Genomic DNA, 21,908 nt, shown 5'->3' on the forward strand with positions numbered 1-21,908 from the left:
GAAGAAGCCTTTGGGTGGAAGTGAGGAAATGGAACAGGGCTGGGAAGGCGACAGTGTGGCAGGAGGAGGAAGCAGCCACTGCCCTCTAGTGCCAATCCTGCTGTCTCAGCCATCAGCCTGGACCAAACTATAAAAGAGAGAGGCAGGAGAAATGAGGGAGGAAGGGAGGACCAACCAACAGGCCGCTTGGTTGGTCACAATGACAGTATCAGTATTATTACTAACAATATGATCACTGTCAATAACGTACAATTTCTTTACACTTCTTTTTTTCACCTTAAGTTATATGCTATGAAAGATGTACAAATTACTATATTTCAAATGACCTACAAGAATTCCAATTTGTGTACTTAAGCCATCAATGTGATACATGGGTTCATTTGTTTCATTTCCCTTTCAATTTTTAGGAACTGCTTTTTCTCTTCATTTTTATTTAACTCTGCTTTACAGTTCTGCAAAGCATTTACATGGTTCCTAAGTTAAATATATAAAGAAGGTACATTCGGAGAAGTCATGCTTCGTCCCTCACTTTCACTTTCAAAACTTTTGTTTCTTAATTTTTTAAAATTAAATTTAAAAAATAATTTGTCAATTATTTTAATTGTCAAATAATAATTGTGTATATTTATAAAGTTCAATGTGATGTTTCAATCTATGTGTATACTGTAGAAAGATTCAGTCAAGCTAACAAAACTATCCATCACCTACCAATGTGTCTTCTGCGGTGAAACATTAAAAATCTACTTCTTTGGCATTTTTGAAATATGCATAATAATTAACTGTGGTTCCTAAAGACTCAATCAAAAAAACCTTTAGAACTGATAAAGTCAGTAAAGCTGCAGGTTACAAAATTTACATACAAAAATCAGCAGTATTTCTATAAAAAAAGATCTGAAAAAGAAATCAACATAACCACTTAAGTTTTGTTTTTTCCATCATAGTGTTTTTCAAAAACATAAATATATAAAAATAACTATATGTTCCTGCCTTCTTAAGGCATACTACACATACCCATTTGCATCTTGCTTTTGTCACTTAAAAACATATTTAAGTGATCCATATAACTGGTAATCCATAGCAATATATGATGTAGCTGTTCCTTATTTCCTGTGAGTTACATAGCAGTCCTTTGTAGGAACAGACCCTAATTTGTACAACTAGTCCTTTAGTGATAGAAATTTGGGCTTTTTTCCAGTCTGCTGTTATTACAAATTGGCTTGCAACAAATAGCCTTGTACATACAACTTCTTTATATTTGCCAGTATATTTTCAGAATATACTCCAAGAAGTGGGAGGATTGAGTCAAAGGGTGAAATTATTTGTAGTGTACCAATCTGTATTCCCTCTAGCAGCATCAGATGATAGCGCCCATTTCCTCAGAGCCTCACCAACCAAGTAGGCTGGCAAACTTGCAGATTTCTATTCAAGAGAAATATCATAGGGTAGTTTTATTTAGCATTTTCTTGATATGTGCAAGAGAATCTTTTCGAAAGTTTAAAGGCCATACACAATTCATTTTTAGTAAATTCTGTCCACATCTCTTACCCATTTTTCTTCAGGGTTGTTGGTTCTTTTCTCAGAATTTTCAAAAAGAGTTTTTTTGTTTTTTTTTCAGATGGAGTCTCATTCTGTCGCCAGGCTGGAGTGCAGTGGCACAATCTCGCCTCCCTAGTTCAAACGATTCTCCTGCCTCAGCCTCCTGAGTACCTGGGACTACAGGCGTGCACCACCACACCCAGCTAATTTTTATATTTTTAGTAGAGACAGGGTTACATCTTGGCCAGGATGGTCTCAATCTCCTGACCTCATGATCCGCCTGCCTCAGCCTCCCAAGGTGCTGGGATTACAGGCATGAGCCACCGCACCTGGCCTCAAAAAGAGCCCTTGAAATATTAGGGCTAGTTAGCCTTTTGTCAGTATGATTAAAAATTGATTACTTACCTCTTGACTTTGCTTGTGGACTTTTTGCCACACAAAAAAACAGGTTTTAACATTTTTATTTAGTCAAATTTATCACTTCTTTTACTGATTTGGATTTTGACTGAAAGCTAAGTTTTTCCACTCCCAGGATATTAAAGAATCTACTAATGTTTATATCTAGTACTTGTGTGTTTCAATTTAAAAATTTAAATTCTCATCCATTTGGAATGTATCCTGGTTTGTGGTGTAAGAATATATACAACTGTATCTTTTTCTGTTGGCTCTCTACCTATCCTAGTACTACTTCTTACTAGTCTATCCACTTAGATTGATTTGAGATGCTTGTCTCTATGTTACACTAAATTTGTATCTGCAATTCGGTCTGTATCTGGACTTTCTATTCTGTCCCATTAGCTGCCCTATTCATGTCCTAAGCCACAGTTTGAATTATAGAAACTTTAACATGCTTTGATATCTGCTAGACCTAGCAACTCTTACTGCCCCTCTTTCACAGGGTTTTTCTAGCTAGTCTTGTTTGTTCTTTCAACTAACCTTTATAGAAAACACAAAGTGATATTTTTATTGGAGTCCTACTACATTATCACAGTAACTTGAAAAAAAAAGTGAGTTTTTATGAGGCTAGGTCTTCTTATCTAAACACATGGTCTGTCTTTTCATTTGTACAGAAGACTCTTTTTCTTTTTTAAGATGAGAGGCACTATATCCTACTGTTTGCTGACAAGAATGACCCACAGGGAAGGGGATACTGATGATGCCCAAAAGAGTGAGTCAACTTCTAGACTGATGCTGTGGAGTGGGTCAGAGGGGATGGGATCCAGTGTGTGACTGAAGAGCCTGGCGTGAGAGATGCATCCAGTCATCATGGGTACATAGGGCAAGGGGCCAGAGGCTGTCCATGTAGCAGTCATTCTCTTCTGATTACTTCTATTTTCTCCACGAAACAAGAAATACAGTGATCAACTGAGAGTGAAAAGTGAGGAGAAGGTATTGAAGGCTTGAGGGAAAAGGAAAAAGGTGTAAAATTGTCATCTAGAAGAAAAAGAGAGCCAGGGCCCATGAATACAATGTGGAGAAAAGAATAAGGTAAAAGGAAAAAGTTTCCTAGAATTTCAGAGGATATATTCTGTTGGAAGAAAAAAAAAAATCTTTGCACATATACATGGAAGTCTTAAAACAGGAACAACAGAGAAGCTGCCATATTTGGCAATTTCTTTAAAGTAAGCTTTAGAATTGAGAAATTAGTGGACATTTGTAAGAGTGTCCTTTCACTTTTAAATGATTTCTGCAGCACTTGCATACTCACCACTTCCTCCGAGAACGCACGTCTTTTCACAAATTTTGATAAATTTTCTTCTGCAGCATTTTTTAGAGTCTCTATCACATTTCCCAACATATTTGACTGGATATGGATTATAATCTGAATATTAAGAAGACAAAAGCAAAACCAAGACTGAGTGTCTCAATGCTGAGAAATGTACCTGGTTAGATAAGCCTTCATTTATGCACCTAGTCTGCTTTGATCCTACTTCCTAATTTATTTGCTTGCACAAGTTCAAAAAAGTGCTTTAAATGTACACTCACGAGCCAAAATGTGCTTTCCAAATAGTTAATCAAAATACTATAACTTTGCCTGTAATCCCAGCACTTTGGGAGGCCGAGGCGGGCAGATCACGAGGTCAAGAGATAGAGCCCATTCTGGCCAACATGGTGAATCCCCATCTCTACTAAAAATACAAAAATTAGCCAAGAGTGGTGACATGCGCCTGTAGTCCCAGCTACTTGGGAGGCTGAGGCAGGAGAATCGCTTGAACCTGAGAGGCAGAGGTTGCAGTAAGACAAGATTGCGGCACTGCACTGCAGCCTGGCAACAGAGCGAGACTCCATCTCAAAAAAATAAAATAAAATACCACAACTTCAAAACTTGTTTATGGGTAACACTTGAGAGAGCAGAGATTTTGGTGTCTGGATACTCGGGCTGAAATCTAGACACTGGCAAGTACCAGCTAAGTGACTATGGACCGGTACTTAATCTTTCAATTTAAATGCTCTTATTTGTAAAATGGGGAAAAATAGATTTAGATCTCACATTTTGGGTTTTATGAACATTAAATAAAATACTGGTATACAGAAGATACTCAATGAACAAAAATACTGGTTTTCTCCTTTCTACATCCTCTAGATTCAGAGGATATGACAATCAATCTCATAAGACTAGTGATATGGTTTGGCTTTGTGTCCCCACCCAAATTTCATCTTGAATGGTAATCCCCAGTGTCGGGGGAGGGACATGGTGGGGGGTGATTGGATCATGGGGGCGGTTTCCCCCATGCTGTTCTCATGATAGTGAGTGTGTTCTCATGAGATCTGATGGTTTTATAAGTGGCAGTTGCCCCTGCTCTCTCCCTTTCCTGCTGCTTTGTGAAGAAGATACTTGCTTCTCCTTCACCTTCCCCGCTGACTGTATTTCCTGAGGCCTCCCCAGCCATGTGATACTGTGAGTCAGTTAAACCTCTTTCCTTTATAAACTACCCAATCTCTGGCAATTCTTTATAGCAGTGTGAAAACGGAAAACAGGAACTGGCTAGGGGCAAATGGTACCTTTAGCATTTTCTGTTGTTAGGAAGTTGCAGGCACACAGGTTACTGCAGGCATAGAGTGGAAGCTGGCTGGAATGTTAATGAGGCACTCCTATTTACGCTATCTATTAATGAACTTTCAAAACTGGGTACTGTAGTGTGCTTTCAGAATGACACTACCACCTATCTTCCACCAGACAGGTGCAACTAACACAAGAAAAAACACATTTTCCCCCAATTACCAATATTCACTAGTATAATTCAAGAAAAAGTTTAAAGAAAGTGAGAATAACTGAGAATTCACCAATCAATGTTACAACCACTGTTTATAATTTGATGTATAAATCTTCCAAATGTATTAACTTATCCCCAAAATTTGATTATACTTTCGGTCAATTACTACACAACAGACATTTATTTCCTCATAGCATTAATATTAGAAAAAAGAAACCCCATTTTTAACACGTACATAGCAATTCATCATGGAAATATACCGTACTTTATTATACTGAACAATGTGTACATATGTACTTTTAAAAACTGGTAATGTCTTAGCCTTGATTCCCAGAAGTAAAATTACCAAGTCAAAGCATAGAGACATTTTTAAGGCTCTTGATCCTTACAAAGATAGTTTTCCTGGAAGAGATTTACCTTTTTTATATTAAACCAGCTATGTTTTCTTACCAGTCTACTTGGTAACATTTTGTATTTGTTGAGTAACTTATCAGGATGAGGGGTTGTCTTTGGTTCTGAAGAACAGAATGAAATGATCCCAGGTAAACTAAATACAAAGAACCCAATTTAAATTCAGTGTCTAAAGCCCAGGCAAAATCATGAGCACACCCTTTTTGGGAGACAGCTTTCCATGGGTCTCTCAAATTTCTGCATGCCTTGAGAGCAAAAGCACTGACTGCTTTTATTCCAGACTATCTTTTCAAGGATGTTTGTGGACAACAAACAAACACAGTGTTGCATCCAAAGCAAAGGACAGGCATGCTTACTGGCCATTATAAGAGATTTGGGTTTCCTAAGCTTAGGGTTCCTCTCTTGAAAGCAACTTCCTATGTGTGCAAGAGGCACATAGAGCTTTTCATGTCTCCCCACAGGAACTGGGGCTCAGGAAACTGATGCAAAGATGCTAATATTCTGGCTACTGCTACATAATAAATTGTCCTTTATTTCTCCGTGTCTTGTATACTCCACTAGCATCCATGAAACTGGGGCAGGCTAACTCATTAGCTTCCAAGTGGGATAAAATCTCTGACTCTTCACAGTTCTTAACACCTTTGTTAATAAAAACCAATCCCAGTTTGGTTGATGGTGGTGTCCTCTCAAAGGCAAAGACAAGTCTACCTTGTTCAATGCAGTGCTATGTAGTACAAGGCACCTGGCCAACCCTCGGTAACAATAAACAAGAAGAGGAGCTTGGTTCCCCCAGCAATTTACAAAAATAAACCATCTAGAGCCCTCTGCTAGAAATGATGTGCTCCCTGGGAGATGTCAATATTTATTCCTAAGTTTTCCCAACTTCTCTTCCTCCCTCCAGCAACTATCTCTGAATCAGTAGGGATTTCAAAAATAAGGCTCATTACCTTAAAATACACTGATGAAGGGCAATGCACATAAGGTAGTCACTGATAAAAGGCAAAGAGAAAGTTTAAAGCTAGGGGCTTATCTCAAACCAGTCTCAGGATTCAGCTAAAGAAAACGAAAGTAGGGTACAGCACATTGCCTTAACCTTACAGATTTCAAACAAAAGACTAGGGAAACTCAGTTGGTAAGGAACAGGGGAAATTTTGGTAAGAAAAACTATTTAAAGAACACGTGCTTCCTGCCTCTTTGATTTTCTGAGGCATCAGGAAATACGTTACTAGATACCTTTGAACAAAAAAGGGAACAGAAGCCCTGAGGATGCAGAAATTTACATTTCTTGTTTCTTTTATTTTTGTTTTAGGTTTGCTATATTTGAAGTAGGATATCACAGTGTGGTAGAGGCTGCCAGTTTTCTAACCAATATCCATTCTCTCCTCCTTTTTCGGTAACAGAACTCCCTAACCTTAATAGACGCTTTCATGTATGTATGAAACTCAAAGACTATTTCTCAGTATTCTTTGCAATTAGGTGTGGTCATGGGATTAAGTTCTGGCCAATAACACCATCAGTACAAGTTGTTGGATGAGACATTTGAGAAAGTGTCTTTAAAAGGGATGAACTTCTTTGTCCACTCACATTTTTCCTACTTCTTGCTGGACCAGGGATGTAATGAATGGAAGTCACGTGTTAAAGATGGTAGAGTAGAAACATAGAAAGAGGCTGGGTTTCTGATGACATCATGGAATGCCACACAAGGCGTGGACTGACCAGACTCATTTTCTACATGGAAGAAAAATAAAGGCTCTAATTTGTATAGGCTTTTATTTTTGGAGTCTACATTGCTCCCAAACAAATGCAATTCTTAACTCACACATATGAGTAAGATGCTGCCACGAAGGAATTTGTGAGAAATGAGTCCTGTCTCCTTTCCTCCCTGTGCACCCTAGACTTCCCAGCATAAGCTAGAATTTTAGGGTGACCTAAGTGGGTAGGAGAAAGAGGCATTAAGACATTCACCTGTATTAACAAATGAATGATAAAAGCAGCAAAACCACTTGTCAATTCCCTTGCAAGGTAAATTCAATTCCAAAATGGATCTCCAATTGGAGACATGTCAGGTTTATTGATAAATGATTAGAATTCAAATACGATCAGTGGAAAGTTACCCTGCATTGGTCTCTGCTACTTTCAGACATATTTGGAAGTGGAAATTAATTCTTTGATGTGAAGCAGCATTGCTAAAGAGGGTCTATGTTTGAGATTGAGAAGTTTAAATTCAGACTGAAAAGGCAGAGTCAACATACATGTGTTTTGATGAGATCTGTTAAATCATTGCAGTATGTATTAAGTATTAGCTGGGAAAATAGGAAACTGGGCCCTCTGGGTCACACTGGCAACAAGAGCAATTTAATAAAACAATCAAGTTAGGGAGAAAATTTGTAAGTTCAAATTTCAATTGACAGTAGCAAAAGATTTTAGCATAAAGCACTAATTTTTAAAGTATATCAGAAAAAAAGTTTATTTCTGTGAATACTGACTAAACAGACTCTACTCAGCCTGTCAGTTTCCATCTCTCAATAATTAACAAGCTGCCTTTAAGGATTTCAAGTAGATGAGTCAGCCTTGGAGAAGCTAAGGTCCATGCAGTCATTTTTTAAAACGTACTCTACTAACAGAGACCTAGAATCTAAAAGATTACTAAACTTGAGAATGGCAACCACATCTTTTTCATCATCCCCGAGGAAGATGACATAGGCTTATCTTGCAACACGAGAAATTTGGGTTGAATATTTGAAAGAATTTCCTGAGAATTTTTAAACACTGAAACTATCTTTAAGTTTCCCGACAGTGGGTAATTCTGTGACGCAGTTCAGAGAGGATGATTCATACTCAGTATCACTTCAAGGTTCCTTATGGAGTCCTTGCCTGAAACACGCCCATTCCACTGCATCCGCAGGCTGACTTTCCTTTCCAACCCTCAGAGGAAAGGAGCTGTTCCTGCCTCCTAGTGGGCAAGCACACACTTTTTGCACCATGCTCTGCATTGCTCCTCCTACTGGAAATGGACAGCCTCATGCTCAGCAGGCTCATGTTTAACTCCACCAAAGCACCTTCTCATTCGGAAAAAAAAAAAATCATTACTAGATTCTTTTTGTTGTTGTTGGAGACAGAGTCTCGCTCTGTTGCCCAGGCTGGAATGCAATGGTGTGATCTCCACTCACAGCAGCCTCCACCTCCCAGGTTCAAGCAATCCTCCTGCCTTAGCCTCCCAAGTAAACCAGGATCACAGGCACACACCACCACCTTCAGCTAATTTTTGTATTTTCAGTAGAGATGGGGTTTCGCCGTATTGGCCAGGCTGGTCTTAAACTCCTGACTTCAAATAATCCACCCACCTCAGTCTTCCAAAGTGCTGAGATTACAGGCATGAGCCACCGCACCCAGCCCGTTACTAGATTCTTATAACTGTGAGAGATCGGCCAGGATGGAAGGAGATGAGAAATCTAAATCCAGAGGTGGATTACATGCACTAGTGGGATCATGGTTTTTGACTTCCAGTCTTGCGTTCTTTTTATTATTCAAGAGGAGCCACTAATCCCAGTCCTGGATAAAAGAGGCACACCTTTTTCATCTCTGTAGGTCTGGAGTGGTGGGGAAACCCTAGGCTTTGCAGTCAAACAGAGTTGTTGGTGTTAAAACCCTGACTCTGCTATTTAATTAGTTGGGAGAACTAAGGTAATTTACTTACCCTTGAATCTTCATTTTCCACATCTATAATGTGGAGAAAAATTGTTTTGATAGTTGTATAACAAATCTAAAGTACCAAGCATGATACCTTAGATAAATTAAATTAAAACCCTGCTTACCACACTGTTTGATTTCTTATCACCAATTCTTATTGAAACCCTCAACCTTGCTTCAACTCTAGGAAAAGTGATCAATGATCCAAGTAAAACACTTCTCCCCTTTTTCTCCTTTCTTTCCTACCTGATGTTATCAGAGACTTGGATAGCTTTAGCTTTAGTGGAAGAGTATCTTGCTAATCCCAGCGGTTCTATTCTGTCCCATCATGATAGATGGGACATCTGAAGGCCACTCTCTCTCTCAGAAGCAATTATATACTGGAATACCAGAGCTGTCCATATCCAGTAGGAAGCAGATAAGTCAGAGACATAGTGTGCCTGCTGGAAGACCAGGCTTCCCAGTCTGTTTAGCTTACTGGTATCACTTGCTCAAATGACCTGACCTTCTGGACTCTGGACCTCTGCCAACCTTGGCCTCCCACACCTGCTTTAGCGTGTGAGCTTTTCAGGCTGACCCACCTGCTCAGACCTGTAGTTTCTGCTTCAGCCCCCAAGATGAACAGGAGCTACCTGGAGCAGGCTAAGACAGGGAGGGCTCTCAGCCGCTTGGATTTCTACACAGCTGCAAGTCCTTCCCTCTCTTTTCTGGTGCTTCCTCTGCCTCACCATTAATGCCTTATAAACTCATTTCTGAGCCCTCATACTTCCCTGCTTTCTTATGGCATTCATCAGTTCATATCAAATCCATTACCAGGTGTATATAGTTGAGTTCATGCCCTCCAAGTTTATGCCCTTTGAAACTAAAATGTCTCTTTGTCGATATTTTTCTAGTATTTTGTTTCTTCCATTACAAACCCATTTCATTTTTTCAAGTTCTCTGTTATCACGGTCTCCATCTTTCTGGTTCCTTGGCCTCACCTTTCTCTCATGTGAAAGCATTTTGAAAAGTAAAGTTGAGGTCCAATACGAGGAATTCTTATTGCACACTTCTTGCCTGACCTTGTTCTCCAAAATTTACCATAAATACTCATCTAGTCATTCTCTGAAAAGTCACCTGGGCACTGCTGTGGGATGACATTTGAGGATAACTACTATGGGCAGAACTGAAAAGCATTATTATCTTTAAGTATGACCTTTCAGAAGTTTGGAGTTATGCATAATTCCTATTCACTAGGTTCTAGGATTCGGTACAAATGAATATTCCTTTTAACTCATGTCAAAAAAATACTATTAGTATTAGCAAATATTCATTGAACACTGACTACCTGCCAGGCACTATGCTAACTACTTTATATGCATAATTTATTTTAATCCCCACAACAAAAAGATAGCGACTATTTGTTGCAGGAAGTCAGGAACCCCCAATGGAGGGACCGGCTGAAGCCATGGCAGAAGAACATAAATTGTGAAGATTTCATGGACATTTATTAGTTCCCCAAATTAATACTTTTATAATTTCTTACGCCTGTCTTTACTGCAATCTCTGAACATAAATTGTTAAGATTTCATGGACACTTATCACTTCCCCCAATCAATACCCTTGTGATTTCCTATGCCTGTCTTTAATCTCTTAATCCCGTCATCTTCTTAAGCTGAGGAGGATGTATGTCGCCTCAGGACCCTGTGATGATTGTATTAACTGCACAAATTGTTTGTAGAGCACGTGTGTTTGAACAATATGAAATGTGCGCACCTTGAAAAAAGAACAGGATAACAGCAATGTTCAGGGAACAAGAGAGACAACCTTAAACTCCGACTGCTGGTGAGCTGGGCGGAACAGAGTCATATTTCCCTTCTGTCAAAAGCAAATGGCAGAAATATCGCTGAATTCTTTTTCTCAGCAAGGAACATCCCTGAGAAAGAGAATGCGTCCCTGAGGGTAGGCCTCTGAAAGATGGCCACTTTGGGGGGCAGCTGTCTTTTATGGTCAAAGCTGTAGGGATGAAATAAGCCCCAGTCTCCTGTAGCACTCCCAGGCTTATTAGGACGAGGAAATTCCTGCCTAATAAATTTTGGTCAGACCGCTTGTCTGCTCTCAAACCCTGTCTCCTGATAAGATGTTATCAATGACAATGCATGCCCAAAACTTCATTAGCAATTTTAATTTTGCCCCAGTCCTGTGGTCCTGTGATCTCACCCTGCCTCCATTTGCCTTGTGATATTCTATTACCTTGTGAAGCACGTGATCTCTGTGACCCACACCCTATTCGTACACTCCCTCCCCTTTTGAAACCACTAATAAAAACTTGCTGGTTTTACGGCTCACGGGGCATCACGGAACCTACCAACATGCGATGTCTCCCCCGGACACCCAGCTTTAAAATTTCTCTCTTTTGTACTCTGTCCCTTTATTTCTCAGACTGGCCAACACTTAGGGAAAATAGAAAAGAACCTACATGACTATCGGGGGCAGGTTCCCCCGATAACTATTACTGTTTCAAATCAAAGGAAATTGGGGGGTTTCCAGGGGCAAATTAACCTAAGGACTCAGAGCTAGTAAGAGGTGGTTACAATTCACAGTTCATATTCTGTTTTTTGAGATAGAGTCTTGCTCTGTCACCAGGGCTGGAGTGCAGTGGCGTGATTTTGGCTCACTGCAACCTCTGCCTCCCAGGTTCAAGCAATTCCCCTGCCTCAGCCTCCTGAGTAGCTGGGACCTACAGGCAAGCGCCACCATGCCTGGCTAATTTTTATATTTTAGTAGAAATGGGGTTTCACCATGTTGGCCAGGATGATCTCGATCTCCTGACCTCATGATCCACCTGCCTCGGCCTCCCAAAGTGCTGGGATTACAGGTGTGAGCCACTGTGCCTAGCCACAGTTCATATTCTTTTAAATAGATGCTCCACCAAAACCAATATCCCAACAAATAACACCCTCCACCTCGTTCCCTCCAACCCCACAGTCCTGTCCTCCTCCAGAGCACTGCTCAGTAGGTTCCCGCCGTAAGGGCCCCTCACGTTGCTCCTGCCGGCCAACTCAACCCCCTTCATCTACTCATCTTGGAATACTCCATTGATTGTGACTTGTTTTCCTAGTTTGTATCATGCTAATGCTTACACATTTCCATTTTTCTGAAAATGTTTTCTTCATCTCAACCCTTTGACTGTTTCAGGAGACAATAAGCTCCCGAAAGTTTTTTTCTTTTGCAACTCCCCCCACACAAGTAGATGCAGTATACAAGGAGTCTCAATACGGGCAGGCTGAATGGGGGCTATGGTGTCCTCAATGATAAGATAGTCTTTTATAATTGGTCCAAGAAGGTTTTGTGACTCACTGCTCAAACTCTGGGAGTAGTAATATGCCTCAAACTTTATTATTAGCGTGAATCTGAGATAATTTTTTTCCTGTGCTTTTAGTTTTAGGCATTAAGGTTTTGCATATCTTGGTGATATGCGTGCAGCCACTTGCTGACCCAGACCACAAGGTCCCAAATAAGTGACCCAGGTAAGTTAATGGGGAAGAGGACTATGGGCATACTGGCAACATAATAAGAATGACAATAGATAACATTTACTGAATGCTTACCACATGTCAGGCACTATTTTGTGTACCATAAGTATATAAGCTCATTAATTGCAACAATGCCATGAGTTAGGTGCCACCAATAAGATGCAGTTAGCACATGGGTTTCTCTCAAGGCTTGGTAAAGGGCCTGGAGGATCTGTCTCCATCCCCTTCTCCTCCCTACATCTACAGCTTTCTTAGCCACGTCTCATGTCTTCAGCATCTAGCCATGTCTTATATATGAGCATATCTACCTCTCTCCAACCTGTTTACAAACTCCTGGAAGCGACAGCTGTGTTGACTCTTCTTACAAGGGTGATACTGTAATTTTCACAGAAAGGAATTCAATAAATGACTGTTGATTTGAATGAAAACCTTGGGAGAGCAAGTCATTGTATACAGCTAAAACATTTAGGCATAATTTTATTATAATACATTTATTATATTTCAAGGCTTACCTTAAACCATAATCACTTACATTTAAATTAGTGCAGGCTATGCTTTCTGGATTCATGATTTGAGAAAAAATGGACATAGCTTTTGCCACCTCATTCTAGAAGGAAGAGAAATAAATCATATTCCATATCATAGGAACTAATGTTATTGTAAAAGATCACTTAGAGAAGGCAGTATGTCCCTATTAAGGTGACCTCAGGGTTTTGACGTCCACAAAGAAAAAATGTTTCGGAAATCAAAACTAAACATTCCATAAAATGCTGCATCTAGTCGCATATTGTTGAATGTTTTAACAACCTGCCTGAGTCCAGTTTTTAAGATGCAGGCATAAAATTGGCATTTCCCCTTCTGCTATTGGAATCAGCTTCTAAAAAAATAGGAATGAGAAACAAAGTGCAAAGCCTGTCTTTGACATACATAATTAGAACATAGAAACCTCAAGCCACAGCACAGCTGGAAACACTGCCAGAAACATTGGAAATGGAGGCTGGCAGGGTTCAGGAGAAAGCAGTCAGAGGCAGACAGTGCTCTGTATCTCACAAAGAACCTACAACAGTACAGCTCTCAAAGGTAAGGGCACGACCTGAAGTACAAAACCTAAATTCCTATTTACAATGATGAGAACAGAGCATAGGACTAGTAAAGAGAACTTCCATGGATCCTTGTGGTGGCAGAGATGAGGCTAGCCAAACGTTTCCATAGATAAGACATACTCACAGGAAACAGTATGTTCCTAAGACAGCAGCAGCAGAGAAGAGACTGCGTACCAAAAACCACCTCAGTGCCTATTTCTGTTGACTTAAAAGAAATGAGGCCTGTGCATACTTATAGACAAAAACTCTGGGTTATATGAAGAAAAATCCTGCTAGCCTAGAACAGTGCTCTGGTATCCCGCTCTGTTGTTCTCTCTTTCTCTGACATGAATCTAGAAATGACTGGTCTAAAAGAAACAAGTTTTTCTTTTATTTTTGAATTTTTATTTTTATTTATTTATTTTATTTTATTTATTATTATTTTTTTGAGACGGAGTCTTGCTCTGTTGCCCAGGCTGGAGTGCAGTGGCATAATCTCGGCTCACTGCAAGCTCTGCCTCCTGGGTTCACACCATTCTCCTGCCTCAGCCTCCAGAGTAGCTGGGATTACAGGCGCCCGCCACCACGCCCGGATAATTTTTTTTGTATTTTCAGTAGAGACGGGGTTTTACCGTGTTAGTCAGGTTGGTCTCGATCTCCTGACCTCCTGATCTGCCTGCCTCAGCCCCCCAAAGTGCTGGGATTACAGGTGTTACCCACTGTGCCTGGCCAGAATTTTTATTTTTTAGAGACAGAGTCTTGCTCTGTCACCCAGGCTGGAGGGTAGTGGTGGAATCACGGCTCACTGCAGCCTCAAACTCCTGGGCACAAGCTATTTTCCTGCCTCAGTCTCCTGAGCAGCAAGGACTACAGGCATGTACTATGTACTACTGCACCTGTTTTATTTATTTATTTATTTTTTGTAGAGACAGGGTCTCCCTATGTTGTCTTGGCTGGTCTCAAACTCCTGGCCTCAAGTGATCCCCCCCGCTCCCAAAGTGCTGGGATTACAGGCAGAAGCCACTGTGCTAGGCCTGAAACTTACACTTTTCAATGATGAATAGTCAAAAAAGAACCACCACATGATACTCATAAAGATGATATTTTTAAAAAGAGGAAAGGAACACAGTAGAACAAAATTAAGAAAATAACTGGTACAGTGGCTCACACCTGTAATCCCGGCACTTTGGGAGGCTGTGGCAGGCAGATCACTTGAGATCAGGAGTTCAAGACCAGCCTGGCCAATATGGTGAAACCCTGTCTCTACTAAAATACAAAAATTAGCTGGACATGGCCAACATGGTGAAACCCTATCTCTACTAAAATACAAAAATTTAGCTGGACACACGCCTACTAAAGTACAAAAATTTGGCTGGGCGCATGCCTGTAATCCCAGCTACTCAGGAAGCTGAGGCAGGAGAATCACTTTAACCCAGGAGGCGGAGGTTGCAGTGAGCCGAAATCGCGCCACTGCATTCCAGCTTGGAAGACAGAGTGAGACTCTGTCTCAAAAAAGAAAAGAAAAGAACTGGCCAATGAAGAAACTCTAATTGAAAAATATTTCCATGGATATAGAAGATAGAAATGAGAAAAATGAACAAGATCACGTCAATCAAGTGGAAAAAAATCAGGCAGGCCTTAGATTTCTCCACAGCAATATTCCATACTAGAAGACAGAAAAGCAATGCCTAAAAGTACCTCAAGAAAAGCAAATGTCACCCTGAAATTGTAAATCTGGCCAAATTGTAGTTCAAGTACAAAAACAACAGGCAAATAAAATAATTTAAAATACCAAGAACTCAGGGGATATTGTTCCTCCAAAGAATTTACTAAAATACTCACTTCAGCCAACAAAGAGAAAACTGGAAAAACAACTAGCACCAAACAACCTATTTAACCATACAAAGGACTCAAAAGTGGGGAGTATGGCTATAGAACAGAGTGTAAATGTTATATGCCTGGACAATGAAGCAATGTTAATACTAATGACAGAAAGAGAACGGAAAGAGATGAAAGGTAGAAAAGGCATTCCCATTTCCTTATCTTTATTATCAGCAGGCCAAAAAATATCACTTAAAATCAGGCCGAGGCGAGTGGATCACGAGGTCAGGAGATCGAGACCATCCTGGCTAACATGGTGAAACCCCGTCTCTACTAAAAATACAAAAAAATTAGCCAGGCGTGGTGGCAGGCGCCTGTAGTCCCAGCTACTCGGGAGGCTGAGGCAGGAGAATGGCATGAACCCAGGAGGCGGAGCTTGCAGTGAGCCGAGATCGCGCCACTGCACTCCAGGCTGGGTGACAGAGTGAGACTCCGTCTCAAAAAAAAAAAGAAAACTGACAAATCAAGTACATTTAAGAGTAAAGTGAACACTATCAGAGTAAAATACCAGCTAAAATTGGGTATTGGATGGGGGAGGAAGAAAATAAGATGAAAAACAGAGGAAATATAGTAATTTCACCATTACTTATATTAGGGAATTAACAGGTCTTGTCAAAAGAATAATTAAGAAAATCAAAACTATGGTTTTAAAGTCACCACTAGAGCAAAAATAACAACTAGAGAAAATAACCACATGGCATAAGAGAGTAGAAAAAGTTATAGAAACAGAAAGCATCAAATGAGACCCAAGATCAAATACGTCACATTAATATAAATGGATTATATTAAAAGATTAGTATCACATTATAAAGCAACACAGAAATTTATGCAGTATATAAGAGACAAAGCTAAAACAAAACCATTCAAAAAGATTGCAAAAATAAAGGATAGGAAAAGCTGTATATCGGTCAAATGCAAACCTGATCGAAACAAAGAGAGAAACAAGCAAAAAGAGGGGTGGAGATATTAATAAGGTTGAATTCAGGGCAAAAGCAGTAAACATGACCTAGATAGGCACTTTATAATGCTAAAGTGAGGGATTCACAATGATGATGTAACAGTGATGATATATCTGTGCACCAAACAGTATAACTTAGACATAAATAAAAACTACAGGAGCTATACAAAGAAAGAAAAACACATGCCTTCGAAGAGACTTTAATTCACCTCACTCACCTCATGACAGACTAAGAAGACAAAATAATTCCCCTGGACAGCAAGAGAAGCTTAGAAAGTTAAAGAAATGATCTTGGCCCAGCAGAAGCCTGGAAAGTGTACAATCTCTTAAGTTTTGTCCTTCAATGACTCTGCCCAGCAATATAGGGAAATGGATCACCCTCACGTTTTGATTTCTAATTAATTATAAGAGTTCTCCAGCTATATTTTACCAGCCAGGAAAATAACCTGGCTTGGTTACTATTTTTCTGCTGTAAAATTTCCTTTTACTACATAGGAAACATATAAAGCATTTCATATTTTTTAGGCTCTGGAATAGGAAATCTCAGGAGAGGCTCTTCCAGAGAGATGGTGTTCCAGGGTTCCAGCTCTAACTCTGTCCATCACTGAGGCATGACCTCAGGGAGGTCCCCGCTTATGTCTGGGTCTCTGCTACCTCCACCTGTCCAGTCAGGGGAATGAGGTTAAATGATCACTAACGTCTCACCCAAATAACAGTAGTAGTTGGATATAACTATGAAATATGTGATGGATCCCACTTCTACAATGGGCTGACACAGCAGTCCTCATTCATCTGAGGCTAATTCAACTTTGGAGAGCATAAAATTAAACTGTTCTCTGAGAACATTACAACGTAATCTGATAACTTGCAATTTTCATTTTAATTACTTGAGAAATTTCTCTACCCTTCTATTTAGAAATGCATGTTAGGTCCCCAACTGTAAATAAAATCATTCTTTGCCGGTATAGGTATAGATATAGGTTGCCATGGCAACAAACGCATTGGTCTCTTTATGGTGACTACTTCTTTATGATGCAGTCAGAAGGAAAAAAGGAAAAGCAAGAACAAATAAAAGTAATGAAGTCCTGGCCACTCCCAATTTACTTAATACACCACAAGGCTTTACCTGATTCAAAGCTAATGCCACAGCAAAACAGGATGCTCTCCTGGAGAGAATGTCTCCTTTGAGTAGAGCTTCTTCTCTTAATGTAGTACAGATTTTGAAAGACTCGGGGCTATTCTGTAAGGAGACAGGATTGTTCGATTAATGTTATAAATCTTTAAGTTCAATAAAATGATTAATAGTGCTCAGTATTTACAGTTCCTTTTGTAAGGATTTCCTAGAGCCTCCCTCAAGCCACTTAAAAGATTAAGCCCCATATAAAGACTATTTGCAAATACACCAGGCTACTGATAGGTTAGCAGGTCAAATCTAAATTAACTTTATTTTTAAAACTCATTTTCAATTTTCTGAATTGGGGCAGTTTTAACTAGAAAACATACACATCTCTTTGTATCTGGGCAGGCTAGTTTCTAGACACAGACCCCATAATTTACGAGTATAAAGGTTCTGCCTGCTACTATATGAAATAGCTGATTAAGGCTCAACAACACCAGGAAACTGTTCCTGGGAGATTTCCAATCTGAAAATATTCATATGTCAAATATTTGAAAACACGAACACTAATTTGAACATAAATTATAAAAGAATCCCATGAAAACAGAAACCTTTAAAAAAAAATCCAAGAATGTCAGTGATATAAAAACAGCAGTGGTAAAACCAAATCCTCTTCCTTTGTGCATGCTGTGGGGGATTAGGTTTATGAGAGCAGCCTGGCTGTGCAACTATGTCATCTGTCATAACAGGAGTTGCAACTCCTGTCAAAATAGAGTTCAAATGGGATGAGAGAGGACAGTTCCCAGAATTGATGTGGAATTTGTACTGGCTGACCAGATCACTTTTTCAACTCATCTCCACTGGGTGAAACAAGTTATTCTTGGACACGACACAGGGGAGAAAAGTCCTCTGGCCTTTCCTAAGTAGAATTTATTTATTTATTTTATTTTTTGAGACAGAGTCTCGCTCTGTTGCCCAGGCTGGAGTGCAATGGCGCGATTTCAGCTCACTGCAACCTCTGCCTCCCCAGTTCAAACGATTCTCCTGTCTCAGCCTCCAAAGTAGCTGAGATTACAGGTATGTGCCACCACTGGCTAATTTTTGTATTTTTAGTAGAGACAAGGTTTCACCATGTTGGCCAGGCTGGTCTCGAACTCCTGACCTCAGGTGATCCGCCTGCCTCAGCCTCCCAAAGTGCTGGGATTACAGGTGTGAGCCACTACGCATGGCCTCTAAGTAGAACTGAAATTCTCGTCATTGCAGTATACACTCAGGGAGGCATCCCTAAGTAGAGGACAAGAAGGCTGGGAATTACAATGCTGAGTAAGTGATGCTCTAGTGCTGTGTGGTGGTTTTTTTTTGTTTGTTTTTTTTTGGCCTCCTAGAATCGTAGAGTGGTATGAATGGAAAGAATTATTGAATCCAGAGGTCAGCAAACTATGACACTTGGGCTAAATGTAGCCTACAGCTAAGAATGACTTTAACATTTTTAAAGGCCTGTAAAAACAAAAACAAAGAATATGGGGCAGATATCATATGAGGCAGAGACATGTGGCCCCCAAAGCCTAAAATATTTACTATCTAGCCTTTCATAAAAAAAGTTTGCTGACTCCCAAATCTAACCATCTCATTTGTAAAATGAGATAGGTGATCAGTTCACAGCTATATGTCATATATATAAGCTATATAATACCAAAGTTGGACTAGACTCCAAGTTTCTCAATTTCCACTTGGTTTTCTTTCCACTATAACCCAGCTATCCCCTTGTTTTGGAAAACTGGTATTGCTACACTCTTCAGGGGAATTTTTCAACAGCCCATGTTCTTCTACTTTGCTTCGTGTTCCTTTGTTTTCAGTATAAAGAGGTTTTGTGTGCCAGGTTTCCAAAGTTTAAATGATACGAATGACAACAGTAATACATTAAACATTGATCATTTCACTATTGCAATGATCAGTCACTAAACATTGAAGAAAGAGTTTCTATGGGCAAGAAATAATCCTGGTACAGTAATAATAAAATAACTTTTTTTTTTTTTTGAGACAGAGTCTCACTCTGTCACCCAGGCTGGAGTGCGGTGGCGCAACCTTGGCTCACTGCAACCTCTGCCTCCTGGGTTCAAGCAATTCTCCTGCCTCAGCCTCCAGAGTAGCTGGGATTACAAAGTGCATGCCACCACGCCTGGCTCATTTTTTGTACTGATAAAAGAACGTATAAGTCATGGTCTCTGTCCTCAGACTTCATTTTCATGTCACATACATTTATTAAAGAACTACTGGATACTAGGCATTGTGTTAGGTGGTGGGATACAAAGAAACCTCAAGGAGCTCACACTCAAGTGGAGACAATGGAGCGTGCATCTACTAAGTACAACATTAAGCTGTGTCAGAAGTACCAGGGAGGTGATACAAATAGAGCACAATTAAGGGATACCTGGAGGTGACAAACATCACTTCCAGTTTCGGTGATTACAAAAGCCTTCACATATGAGGACAAAGTAGTCCTTGAGCTTACCAATGAAGGAAGCTAAGATTTCCATAGACAAGGACAACAGGGAAGATGGATCTAGCAGAGTCCAGCATGCGAGATGACTTCAAAGCAGAGCCTGAACCCAACACATTGCCTCTTGTTCTCACTGTCTACACAATCACCAGAGAAGAGTGAAAGATGAAAAAATTACTTTTCCCATAAAACTGTCTGATATGGCTAACTTGAGTTTTCTAAAAATAAAAACATTTAAAATTAAAACATTTGCACCAGATGGAAAACAGACTTCAGAGGAACTGAATTTTATTTGTAGAGAGAAAAAAAAATCCTCTCTCAAAGACTACACACAATGCTCTCAAAGTTAAGAGGAAAGAGGCTTACCAGTTTGTAGCAAATTGCAAAAGCAAGAACATAGGTATCTTTCGTGAACCTCACATCTTGGTTTTTCATCTCTATCAATACTTCCAAAGCACCTGCCAAAAGTGAAGAGTGGATCACAGTGTTAGTCAGAGTTCCTCTGCTGTTGGCCCCCAAAGCTCTCATCTGTTCAGCACCATCTACAGAAAAGTGTATTTCAACAAAATAAAAGCTATTTCTCAAAGTCATTTAGCAATTAACTAAATGTTGAAATAAACTATCAGGTCAAACATGAAGAACTAATGTTTTAAAAGCTGCTTCACAATTTTAGCCTAAGTAAAATCTGGGATATTTAGTTGAAGGGATGACATGCAATGCGATGTTTTCAAACTTCATAAGGTCTCTAGAATTCAGCCACTTATCAGGGATATAAGAATCATTTTTGCACGACTCATTTTTCCCCCTATGCCAGCAAACATGGCAGAATTTTTCGGCAAATAGAAATTGCAGTACTTACTTTTATATTTGCCTTTGATAAATAACATATCCATCAAAATATTGAATGATGTGGAGTCTGAGAAGAAACCTCGTAAATGCTAACAAAGAAGAACAATACAGTTTGGTTAAAAATTAAAACTATTTATTGAGGAGGTACTTTCGCTGTCTCTTATCTAGCCAGGTCTTATTTTTCTACATACTTTACTCATTTGGCCTTTTGAATTCTCTAATATATTTTATATACCCAGGTTTTATTTTTGAAAAGTTGGCTGGGCATGGTGGCTCACGCCTATAATCCCAGCACTTTGGGAGCCCAAGGCAGGTGGATCATGAGGTCAGAAGTTCAAGACCAGCCTGGCCAACATGGTGAAACCCCGTCTCTACTAAAAATACAAAAATTAGCTGGGCATGGTGGTGGGCACCTATAATCCCAGCTACTCAGGAGGCTGAGGTGGAGGTTGCAGTAAGCCGAGATCGTGCCACTGCACTCTAGCCTGGGTAACAGAGCAAGACTCTGTCTCAAAAAGAAAAAAAAAAAAAAGAAAAAAGTTAAAATGCTGTCCACTCTCTTGGCTGTCATGCTAAGAGGTACAGCAAGAGATCTCTGGGTTTCATAATTACCATGAAGGACATCTTTAAGGAACTGTCATCTATCATGCTTAGGAGAAAAGAAACTAGCCAATTAACTCTGGCAGAGTGGTCCTGGAAACTAGGTGCCAGCTATTAACATGAAATGGCAGCTATAAATATACTTGAGGACTAAGGCAGGAGGGTCTCACACAACTATGGTCTTTTTTTGGCAACGGATAATACAGAATTGATTACTCGCCTTTTGAAATAATTCTCCAAAACAGTGGTTCTCAACATTTTTTTCCAACTTGTCTGTATGTATTTATTTAATTGACAAATAAAAATTGTATATATTTGGCCAGGTGTGGTGGCTCACGCCTGTAATCCCAGTACTTTGGGAGGGAGAGGTGGGATCGCTTGAGGCCAAGAGTTCAGGACCAGCCTGGGCAATACAGCAAGACCCCATCTCTTAAAAAAATAATAAAAATTTAAAAAGTTTGTGTGGTGGCACAAGGCTGGAATCCTAGCTACTTGGGAGGCTGAGGTGGGAGGATCACTTGAACCCAAGAGTTATGAGACTGCAATGAGCTATG

General features: G+C 39.9%; 1 protein-coding gene across 7 annotated transcripts in view; it reads right to left on the reverse strand.

The window, feature by feature from the left end:
• The window catches only part of PTCD2 (pentatricopeptide repeat domain 2), a 52,311-nt gene that overhangs the window by 16,264 nt on the left and 14,139 nt on the right, over positions 1-21,908 (reverse strand). For 4 of the 7 annotated variants that reach the window (XR_010117061.1, XR_010117062.1, XM_055253780.2 and 1 more), the window contains 5 exons: positions 20,765-20,843; positions 20,272-20,363; positions 17,415-17,528; positions 12,900-12,974; positions 3,245-3,358 (listed from right to left, as the gene is read on the reverse strand). Coding sequence is in view for 5 of the 7 variants with exons in the window: in XM_055253780.2 (XP_055109755.2) it covers positions 3,245-3,358; positions 12,900-12,974; positions 17,415-17,528; positions 20,272-20,363; positions 20,765-20,843 (474 nt within the window). In the remaining 2 variants the exon portion in view is untranslated. The remainder of the gene's footprint in view (positions 1-3,244; positions 3,359-12,899; positions 12,975-17,414; positions 17,529-20,271; positions 20,364-20,764; positions 20,844-21,908) is intronic. The other 3 variants (XM_055253781.2, XM_055253783.2, XM_055253784.2) reach the window with 1 other exon arrangement.

This window comes from Symphalangus syndactylus, chromosome 18 (assembly GCF_028878055.3).
Source record: "Symphalangus syndactylus isolate Jambi chromosome 18, NHGRI_mSymSyn1-v2.1_pri, whole genome shotgun sequence".
In the NCBI taxonomy this organism is placed as follows: Eukaryota; Metazoa; Chordata; class Mammalia; order Primates; family Hylobatidae; genus Symphalangus; species Symphalangus syndactylus.